Genomic DNA, 17684 nt, shown 5'->3' on the forward strand with positions numbered 1-17684 from the left:
AATCGCTAGGGGCCCTGGCCACAGGGGGAGGACAAGGAGGGGGGGAGCGGGGAGGAGATAAGAGAGTCAGAAACAGAAGCCTGCTTTAGGGGGAGGGGGCCACGCCGAGAAAGCCAGAAGAGCCTAGAACGCTAGAGTGGCAGCAGGGTGGAGCAGCGCAGAGGGAGGGGCACGCGGCGGGGAGGAGGAGGACCGCGGTGGGGCGCTGTCGGGTGGGAAATGCAGAGCAGCTAGGGGGGCTGGCCTTCAGAAAGGTCTGGCTAGGAACTGCCTTTGGGTTGGTTGGAACACGGAAGGGGGTGTGTGGGTGTGTGTATGGGGAAACCGAAAGCCTCTGTGGTTTTAAACCGCAAGCCTCTCGGCAAGAACGCACCCCGGCCTCTTTTCTTCCTCCTTCTCTCCCCGACGGGTGGGAAAGAGTTAAACCTTAAGGGGGCGTGGCCAATCACCCTCTGACGCGTGGAGGGCGGGGCTGAAGGCACCAGTTGGGGAGGGGGGAGGGGGAGGAGGAGGAGGGTTCCGGGGGCCGAGAGAGGGGGAGGTGAGGAGGGGGGCGGGGAGGAAGGAAAGGAAGGGGGCGTGGCCCGGGCCTAGGGGGCGTGGTCGGGAGAAGTTGTTCCGCGCTGGGCGGGCCGGCGGCGGACCCGGGAGCTGGAGAAGTTTGCGCGGCTCGCTAGCGAGCGAGCGGAGGGGAGGGTGCGGGCCCCGGCGGCGGCTTCTCTGCTCCCGCTGCCATGGCTTTCCGGCGGAGGACGAAAAGTTACCCGCTCTTCAGCCAGGAGTTCGTCATCCACAACCATGCGGACATCGGCTTCTGCCTGGTGCTCTGCGTCCTCATCGGGCTTATGTTCGAGGTGAGGGGAGCGCCCGGGCACTGGGGGGGGGGGGGAGGGAGGGGCGGGCAGGCGCCACCCCCCCACCGCCACTGGTAGCCCCTGTCCGGTCCGCGCGAGTTCTGTCTCCCCCCTCCCCCTCTCCAGCCGCCCCCTCCCCCAGCGCCCGGGCGCCTCCAGATGTGGGCTCCTGTATCCACGTAATCCGCATCCTCCTCCTCCTCCTCCTCCTTCTGCTGCTGCTGCCCGGGCCCGGGCTCGCTCTTCCGCTTTTGTGCACCCGCTCCCTGGGCTTCTCGATCCATCCAGGCTGCAGCCACCCCGCCCGCCCTCCACCCGTGCGGGGCCCCGGGGGGCACCCTGGCCCTGGCCCTGGGGCCGCCCGCGCTGCCCTAGTCTCCTGCAGGCGATGCTCGAGGTTTCCCTTCGAGTGTATGTGGTTCTGACTCCTTCATGACCCTCCCAACTTGCGACCACAGCCTCTGGGTACATTATTGTGACTTCATCACTCTTTCAATTTTCTGTTACTTCCTTTTACACAGCCTTAGAACGCTGACTCTCCTTCTCTTAGCCTAAGACTCACCCGTGCTGGGCCAAGGGCTGCCACAGAGCCCCAATATCCTGACGCCCTTCTGTGCAGCTGCATCAGCGCCTAGCACGGTGCCCGGCATATACAGCTTAACAAATCCTCCTTCCCTTCTTCCCTCCTTCCTTTCCACTTCCTTCCTCCCACTTTACTTCCCTTCCTTCTCCTCCCATCCTTCCTTCTCTCCCTTCTTTGCTCTCTTCTTTCTTTTCTCCCTCCCTTCCTTACTCTCTCCCTTTTTTTCCTTCCTTCCTTCCTCCCTTCTTCTCTCTCCTTCCCTCCCTCCCTTCCTTTCTCTAGCCAGAATGACTTCTCAACTATTTACTTCCCTACCTGGATATGAGGACTGAAAAGTCAATTAGCACTGCCAGCAAGGCTGTTTTCCGAGCCTGTATGCTAACTCCTTTAGCACCTGGGTGGATGGGTGGGGGGAGTACTTAAGAGCCTTAACTCTTCTCTTCCAGAATGGAAGGGAATGATTTACCTTGTTTTCCGGGAAAAGGTGGCACCTGAGCAAATAGGATGAGATCAGAGGTCACAGGGTAGCTATAGTCTGAGTTAGGCTGCCCCCTCCCCACATTCAGAAATTATGTAAAGGGCAAAAATCAAAAGGGCTCAGACATTGCCCTCTTGGGAGTGAGAAAAGGGAGGTACTGTTGGGAAGTTGGGTGAAATGGAGAAGAGATTGAGTAAGATGGTTGGCACTGCCTCTAATCCTGCGAATGAAGGTAGTTCATTCACTTCGTACCAATATCCCTGAAATTTTTTTTAGTAGAGTTATGGGTGGGACAGGACTCAGTTGTCTGTCTTTCTGGGTATGGGCACTGGGTGGGGTTGCTTATGCTGAGTCTGCATTTGGGAGATGGGTTTGGGTACTTGCAACGATCCAGGGAAACCTATGTGAAAAATGTTTTCCTGTCTTTGGAGTGGGGGGAATCCTATTCCAACTAACCCTCTCTCCCTTTCCCTCCTTAATCTTCTAGTTTCCCATTATGTCTTGGTGGGATTCTATTTCCTGGGTCAATATTGGTATTCTTCTGGCAAGAGTTGTAGGGAGCCTTTTTGTGCTGGGGGTGCCATTAAGATTATTGGGTAGGCATACAGCCTCATAGATCCTATGTGTTTGTAAAACTTTTCACCAGACTGGAGATTTCAGTCTAAATTTCGGTTTTGGTGGAGAGGTCATTATTTTTGCTCCCCCACCATATTTCTTGGGCCCTAGCTGTCATTATGATACTAGATTAATGTTCAGTTTTTGCCTGGCAGATAACAAAATCTGAACAGCTTCCTGGCAATGTTTTCTTAGCATTGTGGTCTTCCCAGGCCAGCCTGAAATGACACTAAATACCCACTTACCTCTAAGGGTGTGGCTGAGAAGTCAGATTTGTGAGAACTATAGTCCTTGTGACTTCATATCCAGGGCAAAACTTGTGAAAACTGTTCTTTGACCTAGTGGCTGTATATGCTGTTTGTAGAATCTGATGATATTTGTGACTTTTTCTTAGCTCAGATTGGGAGGCCAGTGTTTGTCCTTTTTGAATTCTTTTCTTCCTGCCTCCAAAACTTCAGAGTACTTTTATGCTGTTAGAGACCTCCAGATGTTATTTCTAAAGTGCTTTGAGATCCTAATGTGAAGGAGGGGATGGAGAGAGGGAGAAGAGAATGGCTAGAGACAGATAGGGTTTTCCTGTGTCCCTGTTGTTGGCCTGGAGAATGAAAAGGCCTTGGTTGAAATCACCAGAAGGACATTTCCCCACTTCCCTTCCCCCACTTCTTTCAGAGCGGGCTCTTGAGTCCTTCGTGGCCCTTGGGGCAGAATATGGGGTATATCCTGTCTGTGCTGATTTGGTAGAGAACCTACTTCTTAAAAGTGGAAGGAGTAATAAATAACAAATAATTGTTGTTTGTGCAGTAAGCAGGGACTCAGTATGGTATGTTGGAAAAGGGGTATGTGGTAGAGGGAAAAGTTTCAGGTGGATATCAGGTGGCCACTGAGATCCCTCCCAGCTCTAAATTATGTGATTTTGTGAGGGGGAAAAGCACTGAACTTGGTGAAGATATATGTTCAAGTCTTCCCTCTTTAAAACCATAGGCTAAGAACTTAATCTCCCTGAACCTCAGTTTCATCCTTGTATAAAATGGGAATAATACCTATATTGCCTTCCTCACAAGGATGTTGTTGGGGTGGGAGGCTATATCTAAGTAAAAATTCTTATTATTATCACTGTTAACTTTTGGACACCTGTAAGCCTTCTGTTATTCCCAGTCTATTTGGATATCTTTTCCTCTACCTAGTTAATGAAAAGAATGATAATGGCTCAATTCTCCATTTATTTTAAGACTGGAGTGGCAGCTTTCCCCCAAACCTGGCAAGTTTCTCTCAGTGATACAGTCTGTCTGTGCTTTGTGTCCGGCAAAGAGAGCCCCGTCATTGTCCTTCGTGTTCTAGGACTTTCCATGCCCCTCACCATTCTCCTGGAAGTCTGGGGTGAGGGATGGGGGATCAGGGTGGCATGGAAGAAAGAAAAGAATTAAGATTTAGCACTTTGCATTTTTCTTCTGGATGTAAGACTAGGAGGAAAGAAGGGGGAAGGGGGGAGGGGAAGAAAGGGAAAGAGGGTATCATGCTGTTGGATTTCTGACTTAATGCCAAGCTGAGATTCTTTCATTTAGAAAAAGAAACATGAAAACTCAATTATAATTCTTTCCACAAAGAGCTGTTCTCCTAGACATCCCCCCTCCCCATTCCCCCTTTCCCTCCTCCCTTGGTGTTCCTACCATCCAACCTCTTCCCAAAGAGCCTGGCCCCACTCTCTCCAGGAGGCAGCTGCAGTCTTGCATAGTAATCCCCCTCTTTATCTTATCCATCCTTGCCTTGCTCCCACCCCACTCTCCCACTCCAGCTTTCCTCCTCTTGGACTCTCCTACTCTCAGATGGAAGTGCTTGACTTTTCCCCTTGTGATGGGACTACTCTAAATTCTCTCCTTTAGGATTTGGTGAGAGCAGATGGGAGGGTCTTGCCGTTACTTGATTTCATTTTAGGACATCCTAGAAGTCTTTTACCTCTGTCATCTCCCATTGCCAAGGCTGGGGGACAGGTTCCTTCCCCCTAGTCCCAGGTTTTGCCCTCTTCACTGGGCATTTGGAGAGTAGCAGCTCTTCAGCCACAGTACTTGGCTAAAAAAATGTCAGGAATGTGGAGATTTTTCCCCCCTTCTTCCTTTCCAGCTTTCTCTTTCTTAACTTTGCTTTATGGAGAGGTGGGGCTAAAGGAGATTCCTACCAAACAACTTGGCCCTTCAGTTGGGTTTCTTACGTGGAGTCTGGCCTTACCATCAGAGAGAGAGAGAGAGAGAGAGAGAGAGAGAGAGAGAGAGAGAGAGAGTGTGTGTGTGTGTGTGTATATATATATATATGTATATATATATATATGTCTGGTGTCTGTGTGTGTGTGTGTGAGTATGTGAGAGAGAGATTTGAAAGTGTTCCCTTTTTTCCCCCTTTCCCTTCCTTCTCCAGACATCCTGTTTAGTGCCACATTTTAAACTGAAGCAGACAGGGAAAAAGGAAAGAACTTTTCCATTCAGAAATAAAGGATAAGAAAAAAGCAGAAGGGGTGAATTTCTTAGACCTCTCTCTTGGGGTCTCGCCCCTGAATGGAGAAGAAGTGAGCCTGCTATCTCTTAAGACTCATCATTTCAAGAAGTAGAAAGCTTTAAAAAAAACTTCAGAAACTTACCAGAATGCATTGACAGCTATAGGCAGATGATTTTGACATAGTCTGCCTGCTATTTGTAGGTTTGGTTACCCTCTCTTAGCTTACCGTAACTGGAGGGTTTCATTCTGAACTCTTGGGCAGTGTTTGGCTTTCTAATTGATTTTGTTTCTGAAAATAAGACTGACTTGTTAGGGCAAAACATTGACAGCATACACAGTAGATCATCCTTGTGAATGAAGGGAAAAGTCCAGCCTATACACATGTGGTTGTGTTGTGGGTGGGATTAATCTCCTTAAAACATAATTATAGGTAGTTTAAAACACCACCAACACCAACAATAACCTTGCAACTGGTGGAGAGAATTGGCGTTGGCACCAGAAATACCTGGGTTTAGGTTCTGCCTCGGAAACATCCTGGATGTGTGACCCTGGACCTGTCCCTTACCTGTTTAGTTCCCCAAGTAACTTTTTAAAAACTATATGTTGTATCATAGATACTGACCTGCATTAATAGAGGGAATTTGCTCACCCAGAGTTCCCTGCATCAGTGAAATTACAGGTCTGGACCAAAAACCCCAAACAAATTGGCATAGTTAGCTTAAAGTACAGGCAGTTGTCTTGACTTGTGATACAAACCTTATAAAGAGGGGTGTGTGTGTGTGTGTGTGTGTGTGTGTGTGTTTTCAAGTGCTTGCTTGAGTATGTGTGTGTATCTATTCTAGAGCCTTACCCTTTCCTGTGAAGGATTCCTTAGCAGATGGAATTTGGAGGGAACTCCAAGTGTGGGAATTCTCTTTACCTCTGCAGGGATGTGTATGTTATTTATCCATTAATATGTGTTCTTTTTGCTTTGAGTGATTTTTTTAAATGCTCTTCTTATAAGAGGTGACAGATTAATATCTTAGAGTTTGAAAGAACTCATGTAACCCCACTTTTATTCTTTTATCCTAGTGCTTCAGAAATATTCTAGAGAAGGTGGCCCCAAGGAAGGGGGAAAGGTAAAGGCTGAAGAGTGGTTCTCTGGTCTTCTGGGTCATTCCTTTGGTGCTTTGGGCTAACTTTCTTTCCTACTTCACTCCATCCTCCACTCAGCTTCCAGGTAGATCTTCCTAAAGCACAAATCTGAGCATGCCGCCCTTCTATTCAGTAAACTTCAGTGGCTCCCTGTTATCTGTAGGATCAAATATAACATCCTGTGTCAAACTCCTGAAGCACTTCATAACTTGGCACCTTCCTGCCTTTCCAGTCTTCCCATATACTCTATGACCCAGTGACACTGACCTCCTTGTCGAACCTCAAACATGACACTCTAGACTGTCTCTGGATTCTGGGCGTTTTCCATTGCTATCCCTCCCATGCTTGTGACTCTCCTCATTCCTGCCTTGTGGCTTTCCTGGCTTCTTTCCCCTTCTGCAAGAAGCATTTCTTAGTCCTCTTTAATCATAGTGCCTTCCCTCAGTAATGGTCTCCCATTCATCCTGTACATAGCTTGTTTGTACATGGTTGTTTTCCTCTTGTCTCACCCACTAGACTATGAGCTCCTTGAGAGCAGGGACTTTTTTTTAAATAAATCCCCAGGGGCTAACGTAGTGCCTGGCACATAGTAGTTGCTTAATACATTCTTGACTTTGAGCAACTCTTGACTTAATAACTTGACTTTGAGCAACAGACTAAGTAAGAGTTTAAACTTAGTTCTAATTTCAGCTTTGAAAAAGTACTGTATAACCCCAGGGCATAGCACTTAATCTCTGTTCCTTCCTTTGGTGGAGGCAGCTGCAGCCAGAAAGATTGGATTGACCATTGAGTGAATTTTTAACCTTGGAAGCAGGATCATTAATCCCATCCCAGTGTTATAGTAGGATCTAGGAATCAAAGTGTACTTTTCACCAGTGTCTTTGAAAAACCTAGGGCTCTTGTGAACCAGAGAGCAAAAGTTGGAGGCAGCATGTTGAGGGAAAGATTGTTGGACTTGAAGTCACAGGCCTTAAGTTTGGGCAAGTCACAGCCTCTCAGGGCTTTAGTTGCTTATCTATGCAGTGATGGCATTGGACTAGTAGACCAATCAATCAGTAAACATTTATTAAGCACCTACTATGTGCCAGGCACAAAAGGAGGCAAAAAGATATTAAGTTACCTTTCCAGCTCTAAATCTTTGAAATTAATACCATACATCTCCCTAAAACAATGTCATCCCCAATGTTTTCCCATAAACCCTTTGTTTTAAAAAGGATTGAGTTGTTAGACATTCTGGGTGCCTAATAAGTAGATGCTTGATAAATGTTTATCAAATTGAAGTTGTGTGGTAGAGAAGAACTCTGGATTTGAAGTCCGTGGCCTGAGTTTGAATCCCAGCTCTGTCATTTATTGCCTGTGTGGTCTCAGGCAAATTCCTTAACCTCTCTGGGCGCTTCCTCATCAGTAAAAGGAAGGGGTTGGACTAGATGGCCTTCCGAGGTCCCTTTCAACTCTTAATCTACAGTCCTCTGACCTCTGAGGTCCCTTCCGTCTCTTAAATCTATGCTCTATGAAGTTTGAGGCATTTCTCCAGCTTGCTGAACTTCTCTCTCTTCCAGGAGAACATAGTGATGTGACTTCTCTGGGGAGAACATCTGTTCTCTCTCAGTTCCATCCATCTTCTCAGGGCGTGGGGTGTGGGGTAGTTGGAGAGAATGCTGCGGCTGTCAGTTTAGTTGGGTAGTAAAAACTGTTAGGATACTGCACAGCAAGTAGGTGCAGCTTTTCCTTTGCTTCTCCTGTTTTTAAAACACCACGTCTTTCCTGTTGTTCATAGCTCAGGGCACCATTCCGACCCATCACAACAGATGGGAGCTGCAGCCCTGGCTGTTTGTGTTGCTATGGTGAGAACTTCCCTCCCACAGGCATGAGCTCCTTTTTGATCTGCTTCCTATTGGGCAGGGGCCCTTCTGACCAGTCCAGTGGTGCAGCTGGTGCTTGTTCCCACCTTGATAAATCGGAGAGGCTGAGGGCCTCCCGAGAAGGCTGAATTTATACTCTGCTAGCACTAGAGGTGTGCTTTCTAGTCATGAGAACAGTTGGAGGGAGAAATTCTGATGTCTTTGGTGGGTAAACCTTGTTATTGTCTGGGCTTACTGGATGGCAAACTGAGATCCACCAGTGTCAGTTTGGTGCCTTTTGCTACTAATTGGCCAAAAGAGAAAATGATTTAAAAACAACGACAACAAAGTAATTCCTGGTGCTTTGAAATATAGAGGTTCCTTGGAATTTTGTTTTGTTTTCCTTTCACTTACCTCTCCTTGTTAAAGGTACCTTGCTGGTCCTTGGAGCAGAGAAGACAGATGTAGCTTGGCCGTGTCAGTTTTGGTAGTTGACTCTGTAGGGAAGCATCATGTTGTAGTGGAAAATGGGCTAGATTTGGACTCTGTGCAATAGACATATTCCCAGGGTGACCTCGGGCAAATCTCTTAACCTCTGGGCTTCATGAGGTTCCTCTGTTGTAAGAGGAGAGTGTTATAGTAGATAATTTCAGAGGTCTCTTCCCATCTCTATATCTGTGCTCGTAGGAGATGCAGCATGCCATAGGTTTCTTTTTCTTTTTAAATTATCAGGGTTGGGGAACCTGTGGCCTTCTAGGTCCTCGAGTACAGCCCTTTGATTGAATCCAAACTTCACAGAACAAATCCCTGCAATAAAAGGATTTATTCTGTAAAACTTAGACTCAGTCAAAAAGCTGTACCCAAGATCTAGAATTAAATAGTATTTTATTTTTTTTTCCTAGTTAGTAAAGACAATTTTTAACATTCATTTTTTAAAAATTTTGAGTTTTTTCTCTCTCTCTGCCTCACCTCCCCCCTCCCTGAGACAGTAAGTAAGCCATTTGATATAGATTATACATGTTCAGTCAGTGCACAGGGTTCTTAACAGGGTCCATGCATTTTTAAAAATATTTGGATAACTATATTTCAACATGACTGGCTCCACAACAGGTACAGGGGTCCATGTACTTTTTTTTTTAAAGTTTGACTATACTTCAACATAATTGGTTTCCTTTGTAATTTTGTGTTTTTTGTTTTATGCATTTAAAAACGTCATTCTGAGAAAGAGTCCCTCTAGCAAGACTGCCAATTGGGGTCATGACACACAAAAAAAGAGTAAAGAAACCTTAGTATAGGGGATAGAAACCTACATTCAAATTCTGCCTCTGACTCATATGGGCTTTGTGATCTCAGATAGGTCAGTTCATCTCTTAGTACTCCCAGACAGCCCTCTAACGATATAAATTGCAGAGATGGTAATGACCGGCCCTGGAAGGCATTTCCTCATGTGGAGGTTCTTTTCTGCCATGAAATCACAAATCCAATCCCTGTCCCTTTCCCTAGCCTTATTCTATGATTTTAACAGAATGGTTTTTACATGTAACTCCATAAGGCTACCTAGGCTTCCCAGTTTAGCAATAGGACTGACAAGATACCTTTTCTCTCTCTCTTTCTCTTTTTTTTGTTGAGGCAGTTGGGGTTAAGTGACTTGCCCAGTGTCAAGTGTCTGAAGCCATATTTGAATTCAGGTCCTCCTGACTGTGGGGCCAGTGCTCTATTCACTGTGCCACCTAGCTGCCCTTCATGGGATAGAAAGACTTATGTCAAAATCCCAGCACTAACCCAGACATCTGTCAATTTCTATTGCTGTAGAGTCTTCCATTCCATTCTATTGCCTGAATAACAGACCTTGTCACAGCTTTAGCTTCATAGCCCTGAGTGGTTTTATTTTCATCATTAAAGACAGTGGGAGAAAAGGGCCAAATTTTTTCAGGTTCTTGGTTTAAGGGTGGACATATATAAAAGAAGACTTTAGAAAATCACATGAAATCATTTTGTTTTGGAAAGTGGCTATATTCATGTTCTTGCCCTCTCCCCAGAAAACCAGATCAGGTAAAGATTAATCAACTCCAGAAAGAATAAACATCTCATATCGTGGTTCCTGCTTCTGAGCAGTCTTCTGTTCATACCTTAGGGTAGACAGATAAAATAATTTTTTTTACCCAAGCCTTTTCTGTGGTAGTCACAACTAGCCAGATTCTTGGTGGTCTGCTCTAACCAGTGAGCAGGGAATTGGCCTATATCGGTGGTTCTCAAAGTATGGTCCGGGGATCTCTGAGATCCTTTCAGGGGTCCTCAAGGTCAAAGCTATTTTTATAATAATAATTAAATTATTAAATTTCTAATACACATTGATAGCTATAATGCCCATAAACAAAAGCTCACTAGAGGGTCCTCAGTAATTTTTAAGAATATAAAGGGATACAAAGGACTTATGAAGGAAAATGATCTATGGAAATATGTATTGTATGGTTTCACATATATATTTATTTCAGATGTTGGCCTTCTCTGATGTGGAGTTGGAAGGAAGGAAGGGAGGGATGAAGACAGCTTGGAATTTAATGTAACCAAAAAAAAATTTTTTTAAAAGAGCATAAAAACAAGGAGTATAAAGGGGTCCTAAGGCCAAAAAATTTGAGAACCACTGCACTAGATCAGTGGTGTCAAACTTGGATAGAAATGGGACCCCCACTAATCCATTCAGAAGGATCCTTGCAAGCAGCATATTCACTGTTTTAAGATGTGATGGTATCTATGATTTGTTTTGTTAAATATTTCCCCATTACATTTTAATCTGGCTCTGTGGCACACCTCAGCACGAAATGACATTTAAAGTTCCTTCCCTCCTGTGAGCAGTGTAGGTTCAGATAGCTCATCCTTGTTTTCCATTGGTGGAAAACAAAGTACAAAACAGGGGTTGTTGTTTTGTTGTTGTTCATCTTTCTTGTCACCAGTGACATCATGGGTGAATTGAACTTCAGTGAGGCAGAGTTGCAGAGTTGTCAGCCCGAAGTCCAGTGGCAAGACAAAAGTCAGGACAACTGGCAGCGGCCCGGGATGCTGTGGATGACCTTGGAGTCTTTGATGTCTGACCAAGCTCTAAGCCTTACCCGGTGCCTGCGTGGCCATTGAAACAAATTGTTCTCATCTGCCCATTCCACTGGGGGAAGTCTTCACGTGCTTGGGGTAGACATCCCGCTAACTCACAGACAGGTTTTAGGCCTGTAGGTTGCCTCCACCTGGTTTAACCAATCTGCCGAGACGGTTTACCGAGGTGTGGCCTTTGCACATGCTACAGCTTCTTGGAGCCATAGGTGGACATCAGAGATGGATGGGCAGCCCTGAAAAAGGCACATCTTCTCACCAGAGGTGCTGGTTCTACCTGAACACCCCTGAAAGAGAGGTATTGGATCCATTGAAGACTCTACAGTGAGTCTGAGAGCTGAGTGAGCCACAGTCCTTGAATTTCTAGTCACATGCTAAACTCTCCAAACCACTTTGCCCCTGGAAGGCTTTGTAATTGTTCACTTGTTTCAGTCACATCCAACTCTTTGTATGCCCATTTGGGATTTTCTTGGCAGAGATACTGGAATGGTTTGCCATTTCCTTCTCCAGATCATTTTACAGATGAGGAAATTGAGGCAAACAGGGTAAAGTGACTTGGTCACCCAGCTAGTAAGTGTCAGAGGCCAGATTTGAACTCGGGAAGATGGCCCAGCACTCTATCCTTGGTGCCACCTAACTGTCCCCTAAAGGCTTTACTTATGCCTAAATCTTGAAAGATTTGATAGCATTATATATATATTTGAAATGCTTTATGAGCTGCTCTTCTGCTTAAGAGTAGTGTCAGTCAGTTTCCTGGTCTATAAAAATGGTGGAGTTGGACTAGATGGCTTCTGAGGTCCGTTCCAGCTTTAGATCTGTGTTCTTAGGGCCTGTATAGATGCTGAATTGTGAAAGGGAAGCTGGCCAAGGATCATCCGCTCAGAAGATCAGTGGCAGAAATTGGAAGGGGAACTCAAACATATTTGATTTCTTGTTTGCTCAAAGTTTAGTGTTTTGCTGGTTCTTATTTCATGAGACTTTTAAACAATAAAGACTGATTTTTCCCCACTCCTGATTAGACTCTCTTTTACCTAGAAGCCAGCGCTAAGTATCCCTTACCTTGAGATCTGATTTGGAGTAGCCATTAATAGATCCTTCTCTACGCTATCTTTCAGGTAGACTCAAAATGACAGATCCATTTATGAACATAGCTGGACAGCAAACCATACCTGCCTCAACTCAGTGCAGGTGCAGATCTGTTCTCCTTCTTTCATCAGAGAAGTCAATGGGGCCATTGCAATGGTGGATCTTCTCAAAAAATCCTAGAATGTCCAACTCAGGAGTACTCTTAGAGGTCATTACAGAGAGGCAGTTTGTCAAGACCCAGGCCTTGAATCTTCCCTCTGCTCTCAGCTATGTGACCTTGGACAAGTCATTAACCTTGATGAATCTTAGTATCCCCATCTGTAATATGGACATAGTAATACCTAGAGTACTTAACTCTGTAATGATGAGGATCAAAATCCTTTCTCTGCCATTTACTGGCTTTGACTTTGTCCACTTAACTTCTCTGGCCCTCAGCTTTCCCATCTGTGAAGTGAAGGGGTTGGATTTGATGCCTTCTAAGGCATCTTCCAGCTCTAGATCTCTGATCCTAGTAAAACGCCTTGCAAACCTTAAAGTGCTAGGTACAAATCAACCATTATTATGAAGTTGACTCCTTTCACTTTACTTTTAAGGACGCTGAAGTTGGATAGGTTAAGAAATTCTTAAGGTCACACAGTGAATGAATTACAAAACCAAGACCAGAATTTGAGTGTCCTGGCCCTCGGTCTGATGCCTTTCCCATGTACCCTGTCATGGTCACGTCCCACAGTTAATGAATTTCAGACATGGGCAGGATGTGGGGCATGGTTGTCAAATCGTCCATTGCTGTCTGGCAAAGGTACATTTGTACCTTTCCCAGCTCGTATGCATATCAGTGCTTAATTTGCAATGAAAGTGTGACCTGGCTGAGACACTAAGTGTGTCTGCCTAGCAGTGGTGCCAAAAAAGATACTAGATTTAAGGTTCTGAGATAGTGGGAGGACCTTCTTGATCAAAAGAATAATTTGGTATATTATTTTCTGTCTCCAGAGCTTTTAGATTTGAGCATCAAAGCCTCAAGGAAGCTTGTAATTTTCCCTTTGGGATTGCTCCAGTGGTAAGATTGCCAGAGGTGTGAGGTGTTGGGCTTATTTTATTTTGCCAGGCCTCAGTTTCCCTGCTTGTGAAATCTGGAGCACTTTTTAAAAAAAAATACATCTGTTCTGAGTTTTGTACATGCAGAGTATTGCTTCCTAACATGATTTGCTTTGATTTGCTCCTTTTCTTCCTCTTTATTATAGTTCAGTATTTTCTTAATCAGGGCTTTCATTTTTTTGGAAGGGGAAGTTTAAAGACAAAAAAAAGGAAGGGGACCTCCTTCATCCTTTTGCCAGTTGAAGGCCTTTTTGCTGCTGCTGTTCTTCCTCATGCCTACTGACAATAGATACTGTAAACCCTAGTTGTAATCCAAGCAGCTTTTCCTCTGCAGAGAAAGGCCCCAGTAGGTGGTGTGTGATCTGTACTCTCCATAGGCATTGAGGCAGATTGGACAAAGCAAGGGACTTACACCATGAAGACATTGGTTCTTTCCTTTCTTTAAGAAAACAAAACACAAAAACATCGAAACATTTTTAAATGATCAAAATATAGATGGTACTAGGCATGGGGGAGTATGAAGATGAAATATTTCAACAGGAGCCTCAAGGATCATACGTGTGTGTGTGCAAGAGAGAGAGAGAGTGAGAGTGTGTGTGTGTAGAGGGGGTTATGGGGAAGGGGGATACATATGTACACAGACAAGTATAGTACAAAGTAGAAAGTAAAGAGAGGAAAAGGAGAGATTCACAGATTCACATCAAGTGCTTTGTCTAAGTTGGAGGAGGGAGTGATCACTTTAGACCAGCTGTTCTCAAACGTTTTGGTCTCTGGAGCCTTTTACAACCCTTAAAAATTATTGAGGACCCCAAAGAGCTTTTGTTCATGTGGGTTATGTCTGTTGATATTTATAGTGTTAGAAATGAAAACTGTTTTAAAAATATATTTATTAATTCCTTTGAAATAGTAATAAACCCATTACATGTTAACATAAGTACCATTTTAAAAAATTAAAATCGTTTCATTTTCCCAGATAAAAAAAAATTAATGAGAGGAGTGGGATTGTTTTACATGATTTTTGCAGATTTCTTTAGTATCTGGCTTAATAGAAGACAGCTGGATTCTTATGTCTGCTGCATTCAGTCTTTTGCAATGTGTTGTTTTGGTTGAAGTATATGAAGAAAATCCAGCCTCACACAGATAAGTAGTTTAAAAAATGGAAGATTATTATATTAGGCAAATAATGCTGTAGTTTTGTTATGAAAATAGTTTTGACTTCATAGATTCCCCCTACTCCCACTCCCTGAAAGGGATTTTCAGAATGCCTAGGGAACTATGGACTGTACTTCTGAGAACCTGCTTTAAACTGTAGGGAGGCGGGGGTATGTTTGGCACCTTTATCAGACTTTGAAGGCAGAGACGAAAAATGAGTGGGTTCAGTCATAAGAAACTGGCCTTTGGGAATCTGCACAGATAGGGGATAGGATTGGGGCTGGGTGTATAGATTTGGGCAACATCTGCATAGAGGTAACAGATAACACCTAGTTCTGTTTAGCTAGGTCAGATGAACCTAGACAGGTAACTTCTGAGCCTCAGGTTCCTTATCTGTAAAATGGGGACAGTAATGCTCATATTAACTACCTCCCAGTATATTTGTGAGGTAGCTAGGTGGCTCAGTGGTTAGAGCTCTTGGCCTGGAGTCAGGAAGACCCAAGTCCAAATCGGGTCTCAGACACTCAGACACCTCTGTTTACTTTAATCCACTGAAGAAGGAAATGACAAACCACTCTAATATCTTTGTCAAGAAAATCCCATGGACAGTATTGGTGTGTTATGGTCCATGGGGTCACAAAGAGTTGGACATGACTGAACAGCAACAAAAAGTATATTTGTGAAGAAAGCCAGTTGTAAACTGTTACTTCCTGTGCAATTCTAAGTCATGAGTTGTAAATGTAAATATTAGAGGAAGACTTATAATAAATTAAGTAAAATTTAAATCAGTTAAGGTAAGATTGTTGTCTCTCCTCTTGAGGAGGAATCAAGGGTTTGGGGAACAGTTTAACAAGAATGTACAGACTTGAAAAGGGCATGAATAAGGCTGGAAAGGTAAATTGGACTTGAATTGTGGAGGATCCCAAATGCCTGGCTGAGGTGTTTGTATTTTATACTGTAGACATGAGAAAGCACTGAAGATTTTTAAGCATTTGAGTGATGTGGTCGAACCTATGTGTTTGAATGATATTTTGACAGCTCTGTGAAAGGTGAACTGGATAAAGGAGAGATCAGGGGCAGGGAAGCACCCATCAGACAACATGATGAGGGCCTGAACGTTGGTTTGGATATGGGTGGAAAGGAGAGGAGAGGATGGATTCGAGATGTGGAGGGAGGACTGATAGCTTCATTTGGTCTTACTCTCTTCACTTATTTACTCTCCAGCTGACCAGGATTACTTCCCTGAATTTGATGTGCTCTCCACGATTCCTGTTTATTTGTTTCCTTCAAGGCTTGGATGAGACTGCTTTTTCATCCTGCCTTTTAGAATTCTCCTCCAAGACGCTTTTCCAACTACGATCTCCCTCCCCCTCCACATAATGTAGAATGAACATAGATTTTTGTTTATTGAAAAAAATTGTAATACAAAATAAAAAATAAATTAGCATTCCCCACCACCACCAAGAAAACAAATTAGAGGAGAGTAAGAACACTTTGGAAGGGCTGATTATTTTCTATTTTAAATTAAAATTTTTCATTGCACAAAACTCTTATTTTTTCTTCCTACCTTTCCACTTCCTTCCCCTTGGAGAGGGGAGGATACCCCAAACTTTTATAACAGATATTCAGTCAAGCAAAATAAATTCCCATGCTCCACAAATATGTGTGTGTTTGTGTGTGTGTGTGTGTGTGTATGAATATGAAGAGATAAGTAGCATTCATCACTAGATTTTTTTTCAGAGCATTTCATCTAGTTCTAAGTATTGATCTCATCACACCCTACTTTGTATTATGCTGATCTGTGACTAAGTCTGATCTCCTTGATAGAATAGAATAGAAGATGATTTAATAGCTGTAAATCTGGCTATTGTTATTATCCTATGTAGCATATACAATAAGCCTTTCTTTAAAAAAATGCATTTTTTGTTTTTAATTGTCAGCTTAATCTTTTGATTTGTTTTTGTTATAAGAGATAGCTTGGTATAGTGTGTGGAGAGCTGTCCTCTAACCCAGGAAGACCTGGGTTCAAGTTCTGTCTGTGACACATGGACTTTGTGACCCTGGGCAAAAATCCCTTAACCCCTCTGTGCTCTAGGCAACCCTGTAAGACTTAATTGCAGAGAATATGCTGACTGGCATTGCTAGGTGGAGTTTCCAGGAGTTCCTCATATTAATGAAATCATAGGTCCAGGACATCCTAAGGTTGGCAAACCACATACATTATGTAATTTGATATGATTCTTATAGCTGCCCTCTGAAGTAGGTGTTATTATTACTGAGTACAAAATTGAGGATGAGAGAGAGGGTCTTGCCTAGGGTCATAGTGCTACTTTTGAGGAAGGATTTGAGCTCAGGCCTTCCTGTCTTCAAAGCCAACTCTGTGCCCCGTGCCACCTACCTGTCTTTATTTTCTTTTGTTATAACTTAATCTATATTTTGATGTCTCCCTCCCAGAGAGCCATCTGTTAGAAAAAAAGAATTAAAAAGAGGAGGAGATGAAATAATTCAATAAGACTCAACAACCTTTTGAAAAAAATATTTCATGCACTTTCAATGCCACTAGTCCTCCACCTTTGCCAAGGGAAGGGGAGGGAGGAAACGAGCATTTATTAAGGAACCACCATGTTCCAGGCATTATGCTAAGTGCTGTTTACAAATATTTGAACCCTGTAAGGGAGGTGCTGTTATTATTCTCATTTTATAATGGAGGAAACTGGGGCTCCTAGGGTCCCACAGCTAATAAGTATCTGAGACTAGATTTGAACTTGGGTCTTCCTGACTCCCAGGGAAATGTGCTTTCTCATATCTCTTCTTTGGGGTCAACTTTGGCCATTATAATTCCATAGTTTTCAATTTTGGTTGTTTGTACATCACAGTAGACACTTTTAGATTGATTTTCTGGTTAAGCTTCTCTCACTTTGCATCAGTCTTGTATAAGTCTTTCTCTTCAGTCACATTTATTCTCTTTCCTTTACTATAGACTGCAGTGTCTGGTGCCACCCTGATAATCACTGTGTAGTCATTGAATCCCTACCTGGGCATAGCATAATTGCCTCCAAGCCTCAGTATAATGTTAAATAGCTGAGAGCCTGTAACACCATGTTTTCAGGGGTTGTTATTATTATTTAGTTATTTTTCAGTCGCGTCCGAATCTCTGTTACGCTTTTGGAGTCTTCTTGGCAAAGATACAGGAGTGGTTTGCCATTTCGTTCTCCACCTCATTTTATAGATGAGGAACTGAGAGGTCCGTAGGG

The 17684-nt window shown here is 43.8% G+C and overlaps 1 protein-coding gene across 1 annotated transcript in view; it reads left to right on the forward strand.

Moving 5' to 3' along the window:
* Nucleotides 1–602: 602 nt before the first annotated feature.
* The window catches only part of TRAM2 (translocation associated membrane protein 2), a 104903-nt gene continuing 87821 nt past the window's right edge, over nt 603–17684 (forward strand). Inside the window, exon 1 of the mRNA XM_020993962.2 lies at nt 603–854. Coding sequence (XP_020849621.1) covers nt 735–854 — 120 coding nt within the window. The 5' untranslated portion in view covers nt 603–734. The remainder of the gene's footprint in view (nt 855–17684) is intronic.

Source organism: Phascolarctos cinereus, unplaced genomic scaffold (genome assembly GCF_003287225.1).
Source record: "Phascolarctos cinereus isolate Bilbo 61053 unplaced genomic scaffold, phaCin_HiC Scaffold_5;HRSCAF=322, whole genome shotgun sequence".
NCBI classification, from domain to species: Eukaryota; Metazoa; Chordata; class Mammalia; order Diprotodontia; family Phascolarctidae; genus Phascolarctos; species Phascolarctos cinereus.